Below are 16016 nucleotides of genomic sequence, written 5' to 3'. Positions count from 1 at the left end.
GCCACTCCTGACACTCAGGATTTCTGCGTCTGGGGAGAGCCCTGCATGGGGGGGGGGGGCAGCAGCATGTGCACCCTCCTGGCGAGGGCGCTGGGCGTTGGGGGCATACCCTGCCCCCCGGGAGGGGCAGAGCCAGTGCAAAGCCCCAGCCCCTGTACAGGCGTCACTTTGGGTCTCTGGGTCTCACCGATGGCTCAGAGAAATGGCTTGCGGTCCCAGGACACAGCGCAGGAGACACACAGCCAGGGCACGAGGACGCCCTGCTAGCAGAGGGTGGTGATGGGGGGCAGGGAGGAGGCAGGAGGCCTGTAGACCAGGACGGGGGGCTCCCCAGCTGGAGGTGGCACAGGCCTCTTCCCAGGGCCGCACGGCCGGAGTTGAGGCAACAGCCCTCCGGCTGCAGGTGGGGCGCAGACTGCTGCCCCCCGCCCCCCGTGTTCCTTCCCTGTTTCAGTGTGGCCGAGACTGGGAGGAAAGTCCCCGAGGCGGAGAGGAAGTGAGAGCGCGGCCGGCCGGCAGAGGGGAGGCCGAGCTGAGCGTGGCTTTGCACGGCGGCGTCTATATTTGCACGCTGAGCTCACTGCTGCTCTTTTCCTCCCAGAAAATCAAATTACATCATGGTGGGGGGAGGCCGGCGGGCGGGACATCTGGGGAAGGTGAGAGGGACACGCGGGCATCACCCCGGGGGAGGGCCCAGGTGGAGGGGAGGGGGCCGCCGCCGCGCTGCCGCGGCCGCTCGGGGGATCCGGGGCCTCGGCCTCCGCCGTCGCCTCCCCCGGTGCCCGCGCGCGAGGACGGAGAGGACGAGGCCCGCAGCGGGGTCCGCTCCCCCCCGCCCCCGCAGGCCCCGCCCCCCGCAGGCCCCGCCCCGCCGCGCAGGCCCCGCCCCCGCAGGCCCCGCCCCGGTGACGTCAGCGGCCGGCCGGGCGGGGCGCGCGCGGGGCTGGGGCTCGGGCTCGGGCTCGGGCTCGGCGGGCGGAAGCGGCGGCGGCGGCGGCAGGAGCGGCGGGAGCCGAGCGGAGGCTCCGGACGCTGCCCAGGACCGGGACGCCGGAGACCGCGCCCTGAGCGCTCAGCCCGAGGCGGTGAGGGCGGGGGCCGGGGGGCCGGGGGGCGGGGGGCGGGGGTGGGGGCCGGGGAGCGGGGGTCGGGGCCGGGGTCGGGGCACCGGGCCCGGGGCGCGGGCGGGGCGGGAGCCGACCGGACACACACCTACGGGAGCCCGCGGCACGCGCCGACACACGCCCATGTGACTCGTGCACACACCGCTTCGCACGCAGCAAATCACAGCGGTCCCCGCGCTACGCACCCCCTCCCCCACGGCCTCCATGTGCCCGGCCCCGGGCGACCCGCTGCGGGACGGGCGGGGGGCGGGTCCTGCGGTGCCCCCGGGCGGGATCCGGGGCTGCGATCCGTGGATGGGATCCGGGATCCGGGGCTGCGGTCCGGGGCCCGGGGCCGCGCAGGGCGCTGTGCTGGGCCCGCCGGGCGCCCGGGGCCCCGGAGCGGCCGCTGTCTGCGCCCCGGGGCGGCGGAAGGCCGGAGGAGGGGGCGGGAGAGAGAGAAGGAGCATGAGTCAGCCGAGGATGGAGCCCGAGTCGGGGGGAGAGAACGAGGGGAATGTGCGCGAGGGACGGGGACGCGGCCGGCGGCGGGCGGCGGGCGGCGGGGGGAGGGCGCGCCCCGGAGCTCGCGCTGGGAAACGGCTGAATCTGTGGGTTTTGTGTCTGGGTGAGTGGCCCCCGGGCCGTCAGAGCGATTAGCTGTAGCTGCTCTTCCCTTTGTGGCCAAGCGCCGCGTCGGGGACGGTGCCAGAGCCCCCGAGGCCGCCAGAGCCCCCGCGGCCTGCTTGCTCGGCCGCACTGCCCTGGGTGCCCTGCCCTGGGTGCCCACCCCAGCACCCTTGGGGAAGGCCGAGGCCATGCCTCCTAGGCAGACCCTCAGCACCACCTGGGCACAGCCAACCCGCTCAGGCTCCTCCCCACCACAGTGATGATCCCTGTACAGCTGGGAATCTCACTCCTTCCTGATGGGTGTTGGGGTAGGGGCCCCGAGTGTTCAGACACGGACACTGGGGCACAGGCCCCCCCCCCCAAGTCCTCAGTATTCAGGGCCAGCACCACGTGACATGGGATGGAAGCCCACCGGAGGGAGAGGAGGGGGGGAGGAGCTGGATGCAGGGGAGAGACAGGGAGGAGACACAGCAGCAGGCGAGGCCCTCCCCTCCCCCCTCCCCCGTCCCCCCCACACCAGGAGGCAGCCCCCCCCCATCGCACACTCCATGCCCCCACCTGGGTCAAGTCCCACAGGCTCGGCCCAGTGTCCGTGCCCAGGGCTAAGCCTCTTGCTCTCAGGCCACGCTGAACCGTTCGAGGCCCCAGGACCCATCTCCCCTCTGGCGGCTGAGTCTTAGAGCCCCCCGCTTTTGTCACAGGGTGAGGCTGAACGGAAGCTACGGGCAGAGGTCCACGACGTGTGACACTCAGGATAATGAGGGGCGAACGAGGGGCCCAGGTGGAAACTGAAGTGGGCCCCATGGGCCCCCCTCCTTGCCTGCCGCCCCTCCCCCAGGCTGGGGCCTCCCTCCCGGCTCCTGGGACACACCCCCACCCGCCACCCAGGCCACCTGGTCCACCCGCCCCCGCCCGCAGGCCACAGGTAGCCAGCAGGGGGGCAGTGGCTCCTGAGCCTCGGGCTTTCTTCCCAAGTCGACTGGGGGTTTGGAAGGCGCCGCTAGGGATGATCCAGAAGTGCTGTCGGGACGCCCGGCCTTCTCGGGGTGCTGCGCCCCCCGCGGTGGTGTCCCCTTGGCCCGCCGCCCCCAGCGCTCCCCGAGCCCCAGCCGGCCCGCTCTGGCTCCCGCCCGAGGACCAGCAAGCAGATCCCTGCCCCTCCTCCCCTGCGTCCCCAGCGGGTCCCACGTCCGTGGGGCTCCACCTGGGCAGCTGGGGGGCGGCGGAAGGAAGGAAGGAAGGAAGGTAGGTGCGAGGAAGCAGGGAGCGGAGCGCAGAATGATCGGGAGGGAAGGGGACGGACTTCCTGGCAGCGGCCGGGCCGGTTCCTGCCCGGTATCCTGTCCCAAGAAGGGCCTCCGCCCAGGCTGCCGGGTGATCCCGGGAGGGGAGGGGACTCGCCGGGAGGAAGGTGACGGTGACCGGCCCGGGCGCAGCCCGCCGCGGTCGCACCAGCCGGGACGAGCGCTGGGCAGTGCGACCTGAGGGCCGCGTGAGGAGGTGCACCTCCCTGCACCCCAGGATTCCCCAGGGGACCGGCAGTGGCCCTGCGGCCGCCAGCCGCCTCCCCGCCCCCTCCCCACGGCCGGCCCTCCTCACTCACCACTCCCCGCCCCCTCCCGTCCAGTGGTGTCATTGTCCTGAGCGCTGGGGGGCACCCAGAACCGAGGTTGCCATGGCAGCCGCTGAGTCCCGGGCCGCCCCCCAGGGTCTGTCCTTTGCCGCCTCCTGGCCGTTCCCAGGCCTGCCTCCATTCCGCAGGGTCTCCTCCGCCGTCCCCTCCCCTCTGGACGTGGGCCTGTGCCTGCAGACCTTCCTCACGCTCTTCACACACACGCACGCCCGGGGCTGACACGTGCACATCCGTGCCCTGACCATGCACCCCTCCCCCGCACCTGTGCCCCCCCCCCCGCCGGGCCCCACATCCACTGCAGGGTCCCACCCCCGTGCGCCCCCCCCACCCCGCTCCTGGGGCCTCCTGGAGTCCGCTGCTGCCCGCGCCCCCGGCCGTGGGTGCCGTGGGTGGCTTGCTCACCACCCTGAGCCCGGCCCGCCCACCTCCCCTGGAAGTCTGTGCTGTAGGATCGGAGCCCGGAGCCTTAACTCTTTCCAGAGATTCGCACACACTTTCCTTCCGCGGGATCTAGTTACAGCCTCTTCTTCCACGAGAAAACGGGACAGGATGCTCCTCAGCGCTGTCCTGCTTTCCCCTGAGGGCTTGGTCCCAGGGTCTCCCTGTGGGGGGCACGCTGCCGCCTCCCGAGCCACCCCTTCCTTTGGGGGGCCCCACCCCCGCTGACTCCGCGCGTCTGGACCCCTCCCGATCACCCCCTTCCTGTCCCGGGATTATCAGTGGGTGGGGGCTGGGCTCCAGAGCTGCCGCTGTGACCTAGATTTCAAGGCGAGACGGTTCCTGGTGCTGACAGTCGGCGAGCATTGTTCCCGGCCCCGCCTGGCAGGGCCACCGCTGGGCCCTTCTGTCCCCTTGCACCTGTGAGCGCCTGTTTCTCGTGGGGGTCCTGCCGCCCGGCTCATCGTGTGTCTGCGTCGCGGTGCCTGCCACCCAGAGAGGCTGGTTCGTTCTGGCCCACCGAGGGGGCTGGGAATGGGCACCCCTGGGCCGCCGCCTCTCTGCCTCAGTTTCTCTGCGTCTATGCCACACGCCGCCTGCTATGTGCTGCATTCCCATCCCCTTGCCGGGGTGACTGGGGCAGTCCAAGGATGCGGTCCTCCCGCTCCTTGCCCTGGCCCTCCGTCACGCCAGAGCTGTGATGTAATTTACTTTTTAAAACGCTTTATTTTTCTGATTATAAAAGAAATACATCCTCATTGTGGGGGGATCAAAGCCCCTTTAAACTTCCCACGAGGGGCTTCACGTCTTATCCCACCCGGGGAGCACCGGCAAAGGTCCGACCCTCCTTCTTCCTGTCTCAGTCACACTTTGTGCCTGGCCAGGGCAGGGAGGGCCTCGAACGTTCCCTCCCTTTCCAACTGAAGGCCTTGGACGAGGCAAGGGGGAAGGCCTGGAGGAAGGCCCGCCCAGCCCCCCGCGGAGGCCGTCGTGGGGCACAGCCGCGTCGGAACCCCTTCCCCTGCCACCCAGCCGGCCTGGGAACCGGGCAGGGGGCCAGAGGCGGCCGCTTGGTATTCCTGGGCGCGGGGGCTGCGGGCACAGCACAAAGGCTGGCGGAGGGGGCGGCGCGGAGGCCCGGCGGCCGGCACGGGAGGCACGGGCTCCTCAAGGCTGGGGTGGCCCCCGCCACCCCCTCCCCGCCCACCCTGGCCCCAGCACTGAATCCCGGGAGGACCGTTAGACCAAGCCCCCGGGCATCCGTCCAAAGTGAGTCACCATGGGGTGGTGGGGAGGTGAAGTGAGGGTCCCCCTCGCTGCTGGGGAAACGTGGAGGCTGGAACACAGGCGCCCCCAGCGCCCCAGCCCCCTGCCCCGTAAGGGGCCCCAGCCCGGCCAGCCTCTCCCTCGCGGTTGTTTTGGAGTATTTTTTTCTTTCCTTTTTTTTGACAGGGGGAGGGGTTGCGGGTGGGTGGGGCGATGGGGGGGCTCGGAGGCTGCGGGTGAGAAAGTCTGGAGCAGGTTGCTATGGTAACCGCCTCCTCAGTCAGGGGAGCTGTTGCCAGGGTTACTCTTGGGGGGAATGAGGAAAAAAGATGGGGGTAAGGAGGTGTGACTGGTCCCTCGAGGCCGCAGCCCGGCCCCCTGCTTCTCCCTGGCTTCTCCCAACGGCCTGGGCCCTCCCCCCCCCCCCCTCGCAGAGTGGAGGTGCTGGTGGGAGGTGCCAGCGAGTCCGCCGCCGGGCACCTCGAGCTCAGCGCCTCCCTTTGTTCCTCCGACCAGTCATGGCCGAGTACGGGACCCTCCTGCAGGACCTGACCAACAACATCACCCTGGAGGACCTGGAGCAGCTCAAGTCGGCCTGCAAGGAGGACATCCCCAGCGAGAAGAGCGAGGAGATCACGACCGGCAGCGCCTGGTTCAGCTTCCTGGAGAGCCACAACAAGCTGGACAAAGGTGGGCGGGGGCCGAGCCACGGGGCCCACGACCCCCCCCCCCCCCCGCCCCCATGCACCTGCTGCCCCTGTCGCGGGCGCAGGGAGGGCAGAGCCGGAGCGAGCGCCCGAGCCAAGCCACAAGTGTCAGAAGTAGAACCGCTCTGGCACTTTCAGAGCCGGGCTCCGGGGAGGGCGGGGGCGAGGGAGCTGCGGGTGAGGAGGCCCCGAAAGGCCAGTGGACCCCGGGGGTGCTCCAGAGGCGGGAGCGTTGGGGTGTCTGGAGGATGAGGCCGCCTGCTTTGTTCGCCCGGGGCCCAGGCGACCTGGGAGCGGCTAGGGTAGGGTGGGCCGTGCTGCGGCCGAGGGGCTCTGGGGGGCCTACGGAGCGGGGTGAGCCGCGAGGGCTCGGGGGCAGGGGACGGGGGCGCCGTGGAGGCCAGAGTGGGGCCCTGGCTGGGTCAAGGCGGGCAGGGCCACGGCCACGGCGAGGCCAGCTCCCTGTGGTCCCTGCTGCTCAGCCTGCAGCCCTCGTCCGAGCCGCTGCGGGCCTGGCCTCCCGGCCCCGCGGGCCCCACGCGGCTGACCCTGTCCCCCGCCCCCCCCAGATAACCTCTCGTACATCGAGCACATCTTTGAGATCTCCCGCCGCCCCGACCTCCTCACCATGGTGGTGGACTACAGAACCCGCGTCCTGAAGATCTCGGAGGAGGATGAGCTGGACACCAAGCTCACCCGGATCCCCAGTGCCAAGAAGTACAAAGGTAGGAGCCCGTGCCCGTCACACGCACCCCTGCCCCCCACCCCCACGGCGATCCCTGGAGCTTGCGGATTTGGGGCCAACACAAGCGGACGGGTGGGCCTGCCTGCTGTCGCCTTCCGTCCCACACACGTGCCTTTCTGCCCCCAGACATTATCCGGCAGCCCTCTGAGGAGGAGATCATCAAATTGGCTCCACCACCGAAGAAAGCCTGAGCGAGGGGGAGGAGAGGAGGAAGGTTGGACCTTCACTGGACCACTCCCTTCCCCCAGCCTCCAGGGGAGGGGCACGGGCAACCCCCCCAGTCTACCCACTTACTAACCCGGTCCTAACCCCCTTATTGTGCGCGTGTGTGTGCGTGTGCGCACGCTCTGGCTGTCTGTCTCTATGTCTAGCTCATCTAGTTCCTCCTCCTTGTGAGGGGATGGGGGTCGGGCTGGGGGGGGCTTCGTTTCCCCACTTTAGGGGGAGGTGGGGGCTATTTCTATGCAAATAGAAATGGGTACATTCCTCCTACTGCCCTTTCCTTCCACGGCTAAAGTGTGGGAGCAGAAAGAACCTGTATTTTCCTACTGAGGAGCCGAGCTGCGGGTAAAGCACGGGCGAGGTGGGTGCATTTAATGAAAAGCAGCGGGAGGGAAGGTGGTCACCCAACCTCCCCCCTCCCCAGAAGTGGGAAAGGAAAGCCGAGTTTGCGCCTGTACCCCGTGCTGGATCGGCTGAGGGAGCTTTTCTAGACGGTCTTCAGGCCGGAGGGCCTGGGCCCCAGCAGGTCCCTTTTTGCTCCCGTCCCGCGGGCCTAGGATGGGTACAAGCCAGGGATCTAATGAGAGCACCACGGGATCCTTTCCTGGCCCCTCAGTACCAACTTTGCGGAGCACCGAGCGGTAGACGCTACCCCCCCAAGGGCCCATGCTGGGAGCAGCCCCACCGACCCCGACTCGGGGTCGCGGGCAGAGAGGGTCCTCCTTGCCACCCCTTTATTCCTACTCAGACTGTTGCACACACGGACTCCAGACCTAGGGAGGCTGAGCAGTGAGCCCCTGAGGTCTTCACTCCACCCCTGCCCCAGCCACAGGGTCCCAGCGTGGGGACTACAGGCCACCTGCCCTCTCTGGGGTCTACAGCACCCCCAGCTGGAAAGACAGGAAGAAGCTAATTAGGGCCTCTTCCTCCGCACTGACCCCCAGTTCAGTCCAGGAGGGGACCTGCTGGCCCGTCTCCCTCAACCCCCTGGCGCGTCGGGCTCGTGAATGCCACCCAGCCAGTCCCCGGACCCCGGCCTCGTCCTGTGCCGACGCCCCCCCGCCCTGACCGTGCTAACTGTGTGTACATATATACCGACATATATGTATATTAAACCCGCACTGCCATGCCTGCCCTCTCGTGGTGTCGAGCATACCTTCTTGTCTAGGCCCGGGCGGGGCTGGGGGGAGGCCACAGCCAGAGGACTGCCGGCGAGTCGCTGCGGAGTCCACACGGGAGACCGCGTCCACGTGCCACCTCCACAGGCTGGAGCGAGCGCAGTTCCGAGCTTTTCAGCTGAGGGAGCAGGCCCAAGCGGGGGGAGGACCGGCTGCCGGGGAGGGAGGAAGCCGACGGGCCGCGGAGCAGCCTGCACGCCCAGCCCAGCCCAGCCCAGCCCAGCCGTCCCCTCTGGCCACTGCTGCGGACACCTGCCTTAACACGGACACCTGGAGTACTCCACAGTTTTGCCTTAAAGGACCTCCCCGAGATGCCCCAGCCCTGTCTGCTTCTCCCTCCAGGACCGAGAGGCACTTGTAGAATTGGGAGGGGGGAGCTGAGCACGACTGTCCTTCCGGTCAGGATTACGTGATGTGAGAATGTGCGTGAGAGCGAGCGAGAGCGAGAGGGGGAAGAGGAGGAAGGAATAGGAGCCTTCTCTGAGGAGAGGAGGGGGGAGATGGGAGAAGGGAGACAGGGTCATTTCCAGCAGAGTCTAGAAATTTCTCTGTAAGGCAAAAATAACCTAAAAAGACTAACCTGCCCTCCCACCCTGTACGGCTGTGAGATTGTCCCCATCCTGTGCTCCTGTCTGCAGTGTGCACGGCCTTGTTCTAACCCTGGAATAAAGGTGATTGACTGTACTGTACCTGACTGCTTCTAGATTTTCTGTGAAGGTTTTTGGAGCCTCTGGATGACTGGGGGGGGGGGGGGGGTGATACTTAATTCCGCTCCCTCACTAGCCTGGAACAGAGGCCAGGAAAACCCCCCTCGTGGTGTCCTTCCCCTCCCCCGGCCCCTACGTAGCCCCCCGCAGCCCCGAGCCTGGAGACACGGCCCCGCACACCACACCTCAGGCCCTAGGAAGGCCAGGGCCAGGCACCGAGGCCGGCAGGAACCACACCAGCCCATCTTGGGTGAGAGGGCCACACATCACACACACAACAGCAGTCAGAAAGAAGAAGAAAAAAAAAGCTTTACTGAGAGAAAATACACAACAAAGTCCAGAATGCGTGGTTTTCAGGCCACTCCGTCGCCCCCCCAGCAACAGGAACACAGACCACTCAGTCACCACACAGCCCCTACCTCGGGGCAAGTGCAGCAGCTCACAGCTGGTCTGACCGTGGCTAAGAAAGGGGCAGAAGGAAGGAGTGTCTGGAATTCCATCCTTTCACTGTTCCCTTCCTCCCTGGCTTATTCTAGTAGAATCGGGCTGCCCCAGGGTGCAGAGTTTCTGGTGGGGGGGCAAAGAAATAGCAGCACAAGCAATAGGGCAAGAATTCAACTAGGACTTCCGTATCCGTGACCGGTGACGGGACGGGCGTCCAAGCCCCAGCCATCTTCATCCTCCAACGACGTGTCCCTCAATCGCAAGATGTCAGAGGCGGACAAGCTCCAGCGGCCGACCCAGGAGGGCCTTCTCTACTTCGCTCTTCCACCAGGAGAGGAGCTGCTGCGGTGAGGTGGGGGCTTCAAGAATCAAGCAGCTGCCGCCGAGGGCGTGTGTCCCCGTGTCCCCGCCGCACACAGCGGGAGAGACCGCCTGCAGTCAGTTCAGTCAGGCGCGAGAGACGCCGGCCTCTGCGGACCAGAGGCCCTGAGACCGCCCCGGAACACCACCGGGAGGAGAGGTGGGAGACCCGAGGCAAAGGACTGAAAGGAGTTTCCGGTTTTCCCAGCCCCGAAGCTGTGGCAGGAAGCAGGGCAGGGCAGAGCTGAGGACCCTTCCATTCTAGAGCCTCCGAAAGCCCAAGGGGCTTGCCCCGACCTCCAAGGGCCGCGTACAGAGGGCGGGCTGACCCCGGTGTGACCGTGAACTCACGATCCGCTCTCGTCCCTTTATTGCAGTCATAGAGGATATATAGGTATTTAAACGGACAATAATTTTAACGTGATACATCCAAGTTTGACTTGCTTTTTAATATATTTATAGATATAAAATTAGGCCTCTAACAGTGACAGGGCAAGGAGATCGCTGCCACCAAACAACTTTTTCTTAACATTAACAGAAGAGGTAACACGTCCTTCGGATTCCTCCTCCGCCTCTGCCCCCCTTCCCCTCTCCCCCAGCCTCCCTCACCAGGCCTAGTTGGGGTGACGGGACGACGGAGAGAAGAGCGGGAAGGACACCTCATCAAATGTGAAACACTGTGGGAAGTACAGAGGACGAGCGGGTGGAAAGGAAAGTGAAGAGTGTGGGATGGTTAGGGGCTCTAAGGACCTCCCGGAAAAAACAGGATCCAGGGTTGGGGTTGTTCAGGGGGGAAAAAAACAATGCAACTGTCACAGACTTTTAAAAAATAAAGAAGAAAAAGGCCAAAAACCTAAACCAAAGAGAGAGTGGCACTTGTACCGCCCCCACTGTGGCCCATGGGTCCTGAACAGCCAGTCACCCCCACCCCCCACCCGAGAAACAGGGAGATTAAAGAAAAGGAAACCCCATTCCCTACCCCAAACCAGTTAACAAAATAGGCTCCCCCCTCCCAAAAAACAAGGCTTTGGGGAGAGGCCATTTCTGCTGAGCCCTCTGTGCCTCTCCATGCAGCCCACCCCGGGGCCTGCTCCCACTCCGAGCTACTCCGCAGGTTCACTCCCCCTCTGGTCTTTCTCCTGGGATGTCTGTCTTTTTCATCTAAAGCAAAAAGTCCAAAGTGCGTGTCTGCTGAATGTAAGGGCCTGGGACAGGAAAGGGCTGCCCAGGCAGGATCGGGTTGGCAGCCCCAGCCCGCCCTTCCTGGGTACGAGGCCTCAGGACGGCATGCACTGCACCCGGTCGGGGCCCTCCTCCTCGTCCGAGGTGTCGGAGGAGCTGGGAGACTCGTCGGAGTCCGCATCTGTGGCCCCAACCCCAGGTTCTCGCCAGCGCTGTAGAATGGGAAAGGCTTGTTAGTAATTTCCCTGAACCAGGACAAGCCTGTTAGGTCTTAACTCTAATTCGGATGCTCTAGGCCAGGGGTCAGCAGAATGCTTCTGAAGGGGCCAGATGAGGAGTCGTTCAGAGTCCTGGGCCGCTGCTCTGCTGCAACTACTCAGCTCTGCTCTTGCAGCATGAAAGCAGCCACTGACAATGTAAACGAATGGGTAGGATTGTGTCTAATAAAACTTTATTTACAAAAGTTGCCAGAGTTCGCCAACCCCTGTCCTAAACCTCTTCTTCCCCCCTAAGGGAAAAAAGGCGGCCACCCCTTCCCCCACATTCCTCCTCAACTCTTTCCCCACCCTCACACCTCCGTCCCCGTGGAGACAGCACTCTCATGCACGGCGACGGGGAACGGAAAGCAGACACCACCCATTCTGCCACACCAGGGCTCTGACGGGGATGGGGGACCATGCAGAGGACACCCAACCCAAGCCACCGGATCCCTTTTAAGGTGGTGAGGAAGTGGGCACTGGAACACTCTCCCCTCCAGAGCGTCACCGCCCTGGGAGCTCACCTCCCCCACCCGCTTACCCGGTGGTGGCGTCTCTGTCTCAGGTGATGCATGAGGAACCAGAGCATGTGGCTATCAAACAGGTCGGTGTGGTGCAAGCTATCTTCATCCCGCTCCCGCTTGTTCTTCTTAATCACCTGGAACAAAAATGGGTGGTGGGAGTGGGCATGAGCAAGGAGTAAGAACCCTGGACCTGACCAGAAAAGACTGGCATTCTATCCCACTGAAAACTTCCTTTAGGATCCGTTAAGCTGAGGTGCTGAATGAGATCAGGGAAGGATGCACCACGTTTATCCACAGAGAAGACTGGGAAGCTCTAAACCAGAATGGTTCTTCTAAAGACACCCCAACCGCTCCACCGTTTACTAGAGGCACCCCGCAGCCCCCGCCGAGCCCCCGCGCTGGGACCACTCCCCAAGGGGCAATCAGTGCCTTTAAAGAACTGAGCAGCAGTTATTCCTTCCCATGACAACGAAGACTCAAAATGTAACGTGGACATGGGCAGTCAGCTACTCACGTCCTTCAGCCCTGTCAGTTCAGTGGAAGTTTCAGCTGTGGGCGCCCAGATCTTGACGTCATGGTCAAGGCCACTGGTTGCCAGCACTGGCAGGTGAGGGTGGGGCTCGAGACAGTTCACCTGGTGAGAAGGAAAGGAAAGCACAGGCTCAGGGGGTGTATGCAAACGGGGCTTAAAAACCACTACTCACCTTGAGCCAAACATATTCCTCAATCAGAGCTGAAGCAGCTGCTGGGAAGGCAGGCCCAACCATCATGAGTGTGGGCCAAGGGCCCTGGGGGTGGAAGAAACACTGGACACAGACTGGGTAGAAGACCAGGCCCATCGCTCATTTCCTAAGTATAGGCAGGGGTGGCCTCACCCTAGACACAGCCCTAGGGGTGGGCGGGTGACTGGCCAAGCTTACTGCTGGCTTCACAAAAAGGCAGTGAGGTCCAGATGACCTCATCCACTCCGGATTCCACAGCTCCAACTTGCCCATGGCTGGAAAAAGAAAAACCTCTCAGTGGCTTTCACCAAATGGCAAATAAAGTTTTAAAAATGAAGAAAGCAACAGCTGCTGCTGAACCCCCAGAAAAGAGTCCAGGGATGATTACATTCCCTTGGCACTGTTTACTTGAACTGGAGGGTGGCACAGGCTGGGGGGTGATGAGGTGCTGGAGCTCTAGTCTGCTTGAGAACCCTGCGCGCCCCAGGGGACAGCACCCTGCAGTGGCCCTGGAAGCCCGACAGGCACAGTGCAGGAAGACAGTGTCCCGGAGCACCCATGGTTTCAATGTCCACCACCTCCGGGTACAGTCACTGGGCAGGAGAAATGTACTTGGGCAGACAGGCAGGCCTTCTGGCTTAGGCAGCTTCCTTCTGTCTGGAGGCACCCATGCCCCCTGCTGTCTGACTTGAAAACATCAGCCTTCCAAAGGGCCAGGCAGGGCCAGGCAGGGCAGGGCAGGGCAGGGCAGGGCCGGGCCGGGCCGGGCAGGGCAGGGCCGGGCTGGGCGCTCCCATGGCCACTGGAAGAGCTGGTCCCAGATCCAGCTGCTGAAGCATTTTCAGGCTTTTAGTCAGATGAGGAATGGATAGGAAAGGCACCCGGAAGGAAGAGGGTGTGGTCCTCGCCCTCCTCACCACCCCCCCCCATCCCATCCCAATCCCATCCAGCCCTGCAGCTGCCCCGTAGGCCAAGAAAACCACCCCTGGCAAAAAGCCTCTTTTATCTTTTACTTCTCTCTGGACCAACTCCTCTCTGCCTGGCCTGCACGCGCAGAGGGAGCAGCTGGGGGGAAACCGGGGCCAGCATGGAAAATAAAACTGACCCACAGACTTCCAATTTCTTTGTTCTCCCGCTTTACAAGTAAATAGAAATGCTCCAGAAAAAACTGAAGCTAAGCCTGAGCCTAAGAATAAAGCAGAAACCCCATCTCTCCTCTTTTCCTTCTCTCACTCCTCATGTCTGCTCACTGCAAAGTTTATACTGGGGCTCTCTGAGGTAGTGTGGAAGTTTCCGGCATCTGCAGCTCAAGGCAGCATTAGACAGGAACTCCACTGCCTGAGAATATGATCAAAAGATACATGATAACTCACACATACAACCCTGAACTCATTCATCCACCTCCAGATAATAATAAGCCTTTGCTACCCTTCTACTCTGATCTAGCTCTGCTCAAGCACGTCAGTAAATCAAAAAGCACAGAGGAGAAACTCCTTGGAATTTACGACTAAAGACAAAGTCAAGGGCGCGGGGAAGTCAGTAGCGCACGGTACCCGGGTTGGAGCCGCAGGGGGAGCCGACGGAGAGCTTCTGGGCCAGGCCTGCCTTACCCTGTCAGTGACACGCTGGAGCAGAGCTCCAGCCTTAGAAGGACTGGCCTGGGGGATGCAGGGATGGGAAGCGGTCGAGTGCTTCGGGACACTAAGGACTGTCCTCTGACATCATGCCCCCCCACCCGTCCCTGAATGGGAACAAACAAAGGACTAGAGTTTGAGCCAAAACCAGAGGCAAGAGACCTGGGCAAGGAGAGGGGAATTTCTAAGATCCCCTCTGGTTCTAATATTCTGCTTTATGATGAGCTGCTATGAATGTGCTTTTGAGGCTGGTGCCTGGAGACACACTACAGGGAAGTCAGGACCAAAAAACAGAGGCCAAGTGAGGACACACAGATCATCAAGTCACCCAGGGGCACGCAGAAGCTGGGAACCTTGTCTCGGGGTGCAGTCTCTGTATCTCTTGTTGGGAACTCTCACTCTTGTGACTTGTGACCACTGAATCCAGGCTTGAGGCCCACCTGTCCCAGGCAGGTGCCCTCCCCGTTGAGCACCGGGATTAGTCATCCAACTCTGATACTGGCTGTGGTGAAAGCACAGTGGCCTGCAGAGTAGTCTGGGAGAACGGACAAGTGCTGGCCTGGGGGAGGGCATTCAGCCCTGCGTCTCTGGAATGGGACGCAAGACAGTTTATGATCTAGAAAGGATTCACTGGCCCCTCCTGACTTCCTTCGGACTCCACGCCTACTGCAGAATCCTCATGAAGACTCCGAGGTTTTCGTATGTTCGTTGCAGATGATGGAAGAGGGCTTATGGCAAAGAGCAGGACGTGAGGCAGGCAACAGTGAGACAAGCTTTCATGATCTAAACGCCTCTCCACATACATTTAGGCCACAGAAGCCTTGGATGTGTACTGGCCCCAGGTCCCCCAAATTTAGACAAAACCAGAAAAAATCTGAAATAACTTCCCACGAGGGGAAGAGACACACAAAAAAAGGGAGCCTGACGGCAAGGACCCATTTTAAATTATACCAGCACTCTCGGGACAAGCCTCATGACGAGGTGGCTGGGCTCTCTGCAACCGCCCAAAGCTTAGATGGAATGAAACGGAAGAGAAACCAAGCTGTCTCAGCCACTCCCCTTCGAGGCCCTTAACCAGACTGCCTCGGGGAATTGGTACAAGGCAGTCTCCCACACTGCCTCTCTTCAGATCTTCTGCAGCCCAAAACCCTTACCATAGGAAGCCACTCAACTCCCTTCCTGATACTGGGGCTCAAAACAGAAAAAAATATATGCTTAGCTAGATCCATCTTGGAAGCTGACCACACTTCACCCCCCATTCAGGATCCTCATGCTTCCTCTCTGCCCTCCCTCTGGGAAGGCAGTCCAGAACTCCAAGGAGAGACAGATTGTGATGTGATCATGGGCTGCATAGCAGGCTGCTCAGTCATCATTAAAAAAAAAAATTTTTTTTTTCTGTATTTGTGCTGTCCCTATTAGCTCCTTCTAGCTTGTATCCACTGACCCAGGATGTAGTCAAGATCACTACTTAGCTACTCTTAAGGGATGAGGGATGAGGCATGAGGCATGGAGACGTCTTTTGCATAGTGCAGGATGGAGCGCCCCCAACTCCAATGGTTTTCTCTAGGAAAGGGGCACACCTAGGGATCCCTTAGTCAAGCCGGAGGTGGTTCTTCTCAATAAACCACACGTTAGAGGGGCAGAAGACCGAAAGAGGAAGAAAGGATTTCACCAAAACCTCAGTACCCCAGACTATAGTACTGCCTTTAATTTAGCTGGCTAGACCCCTAAGACCTGGCATCATGTTGCCACGCTAAGTTCAGTGGCCCTGCCAAAACCTACCTTGCCGGCGAGGGCACGGAGCCAGGCAGCCGAGCACGGCATACTCACCACGCCTCCCTTGTCCCCCTCCATGAACTGAACGATCTGGCAGGAGGACTTCTCCCAAAGGAAGATGTGCCCGCAGTCACTGCCGCTCACCACAAACTCACTCTTGGGGCCATAGAAATTGACGCCTTTTACTGAAATGATAAACGAGGGAAGAAACCACACAAGAGTTGGCATCAGGCCTGTGCCTGTATATATTTACCTCAGAGGGACTTTAGTTATTCACAAACTCTAAGCCAGCTAAAAAAGAGCCAAAGAATTCCTTTCATTTTCACAAAACACATCAAGGGACTGTGTGTATAAGAGAGAGAACAAGAATCACACAGTCCCAGGGACTATTTCTGTTCCCCCGCAGAGCTCCCCAGGGCTGAGGGGCTGCAGACCCCCAGCAGCAGCAGCGTCAGGCTCACTGGTCTCCACCCCCTGGAGCACCTCCG

General features: G+C 62.3%; 2 protein-coding genes across 9 annotated transcripts in view; one reads left to right on the top strand and one right to left on the bottom strand.

Moving 5' to 3' along the window:
- Nucleotides 1-925: 925 nt before the first annotated feature.
- PEA15 (proliferation and apoptosis adaptor protein 15) lies at nucleotides 926-8611 on the top strand. 2 transcript variants are annotated; one of them, XM_025420748.3, is made up of 4 exons: nucleotides 926-1085; nucleotides 5587-5760; nucleotides 6347-6502; nucleotides 6649-8611. In XM_025420748.3, exons 2-4 carry the CDS (start codon nucleotides 5589-5591, stop codon nucleotides 6711-6713), a joined length of 393 nt encoding a protein of 130 aa, XP_025276533.1. In that variant the 5' UTR covers nucleotides 926-1085; nucleotides 5587-5588; the 3' UTR covers nucleotides 6714-8611. The 2 variants fall into 2 exon arrangements, with proteins under 2 accessions (XP_025276533.1, XP_035567177.1); XM_035711284.2 differs by lacking the exon at nucleotides 926-1085 and adding an exon at nucleotides 1643-1731.
- A 309-nt stretch (nucleotides 8612-8920) lies between these two features.
- Nucleotides 8921-16016, bottom strand: part of DCAF8 (DDB1 and CUL4 associated factor 8) — a 42077-nt gene continuing 34981 nt past the window's right edge. For 5 of the 7 annotated variants that reach the window (XM_049107027.1, XM_049107026.1, XM_049107030.1 and 2 more), the window contains 4 exons: nucleotides 15535-15713; nucleotides 11911-12030; nucleotides 11414-11530; nucleotides 8921-10827 (listed from right to left, as the gene is read on the bottom strand). In XM_049107027.1, the coding sequence (XP_048962984.1) occupies nucleotides 10711-10827; nucleotides 11414-11530; nucleotides 11911-12030; nucleotides 15535-15713 (533 nt within the window). In that variant the 3' untranslated portion in view covers nucleotides 8921-10710. The remainder of the gene's footprint in view (nucleotides 10828-11413; nucleotides 11531-11910; nucleotides 12031-15534; nucleotides 15714-16016) is intronic. The other 2 variants (XM_025420750.3, XM_025420753.3) reach the window with 1 other exon arrangement.

This window comes from Canis lupus, chromosome 38, assembly GCF_003254725.2.
Source record: "Canis lupus dingo isolate Sandy chromosome 38, ASM325472v2, whole genome shotgun sequence".
Lineage (NCBI taxonomy): Eukaryota > Metazoa > Chordata > Mammalia > Carnivora > Canidae > Canis > Canis lupus.
This window is presented reverse-complemented; position numbering and strand designations above follow the sequence as displayed.

Excerpts from the sequence above, each read along its gene's own strand:
- PEA15 (XM_025420748.3), top strand. The coding sequence starts at position 5,589 with ATGGCCGAGTACGGGACCCTCCTGCAGGACCTGACCAACAACATCACC. Across the intron at positions 5,761-6,346 it reads CCACAACAAGCTGGACAAAG|ATAACCTCTCGTACATCGAG; the intron begins GTGGGCGGGGGC and ends CGCCCCCCCCAG. Across the intron at positions 6,503-6,648 it reads CAGTGCCAAGAAGTACAAAG|ACATTATCCGGCAGCCCTCT; the intron begins GTAGGAGCCCGT and ends TTCTGCCCCCAG.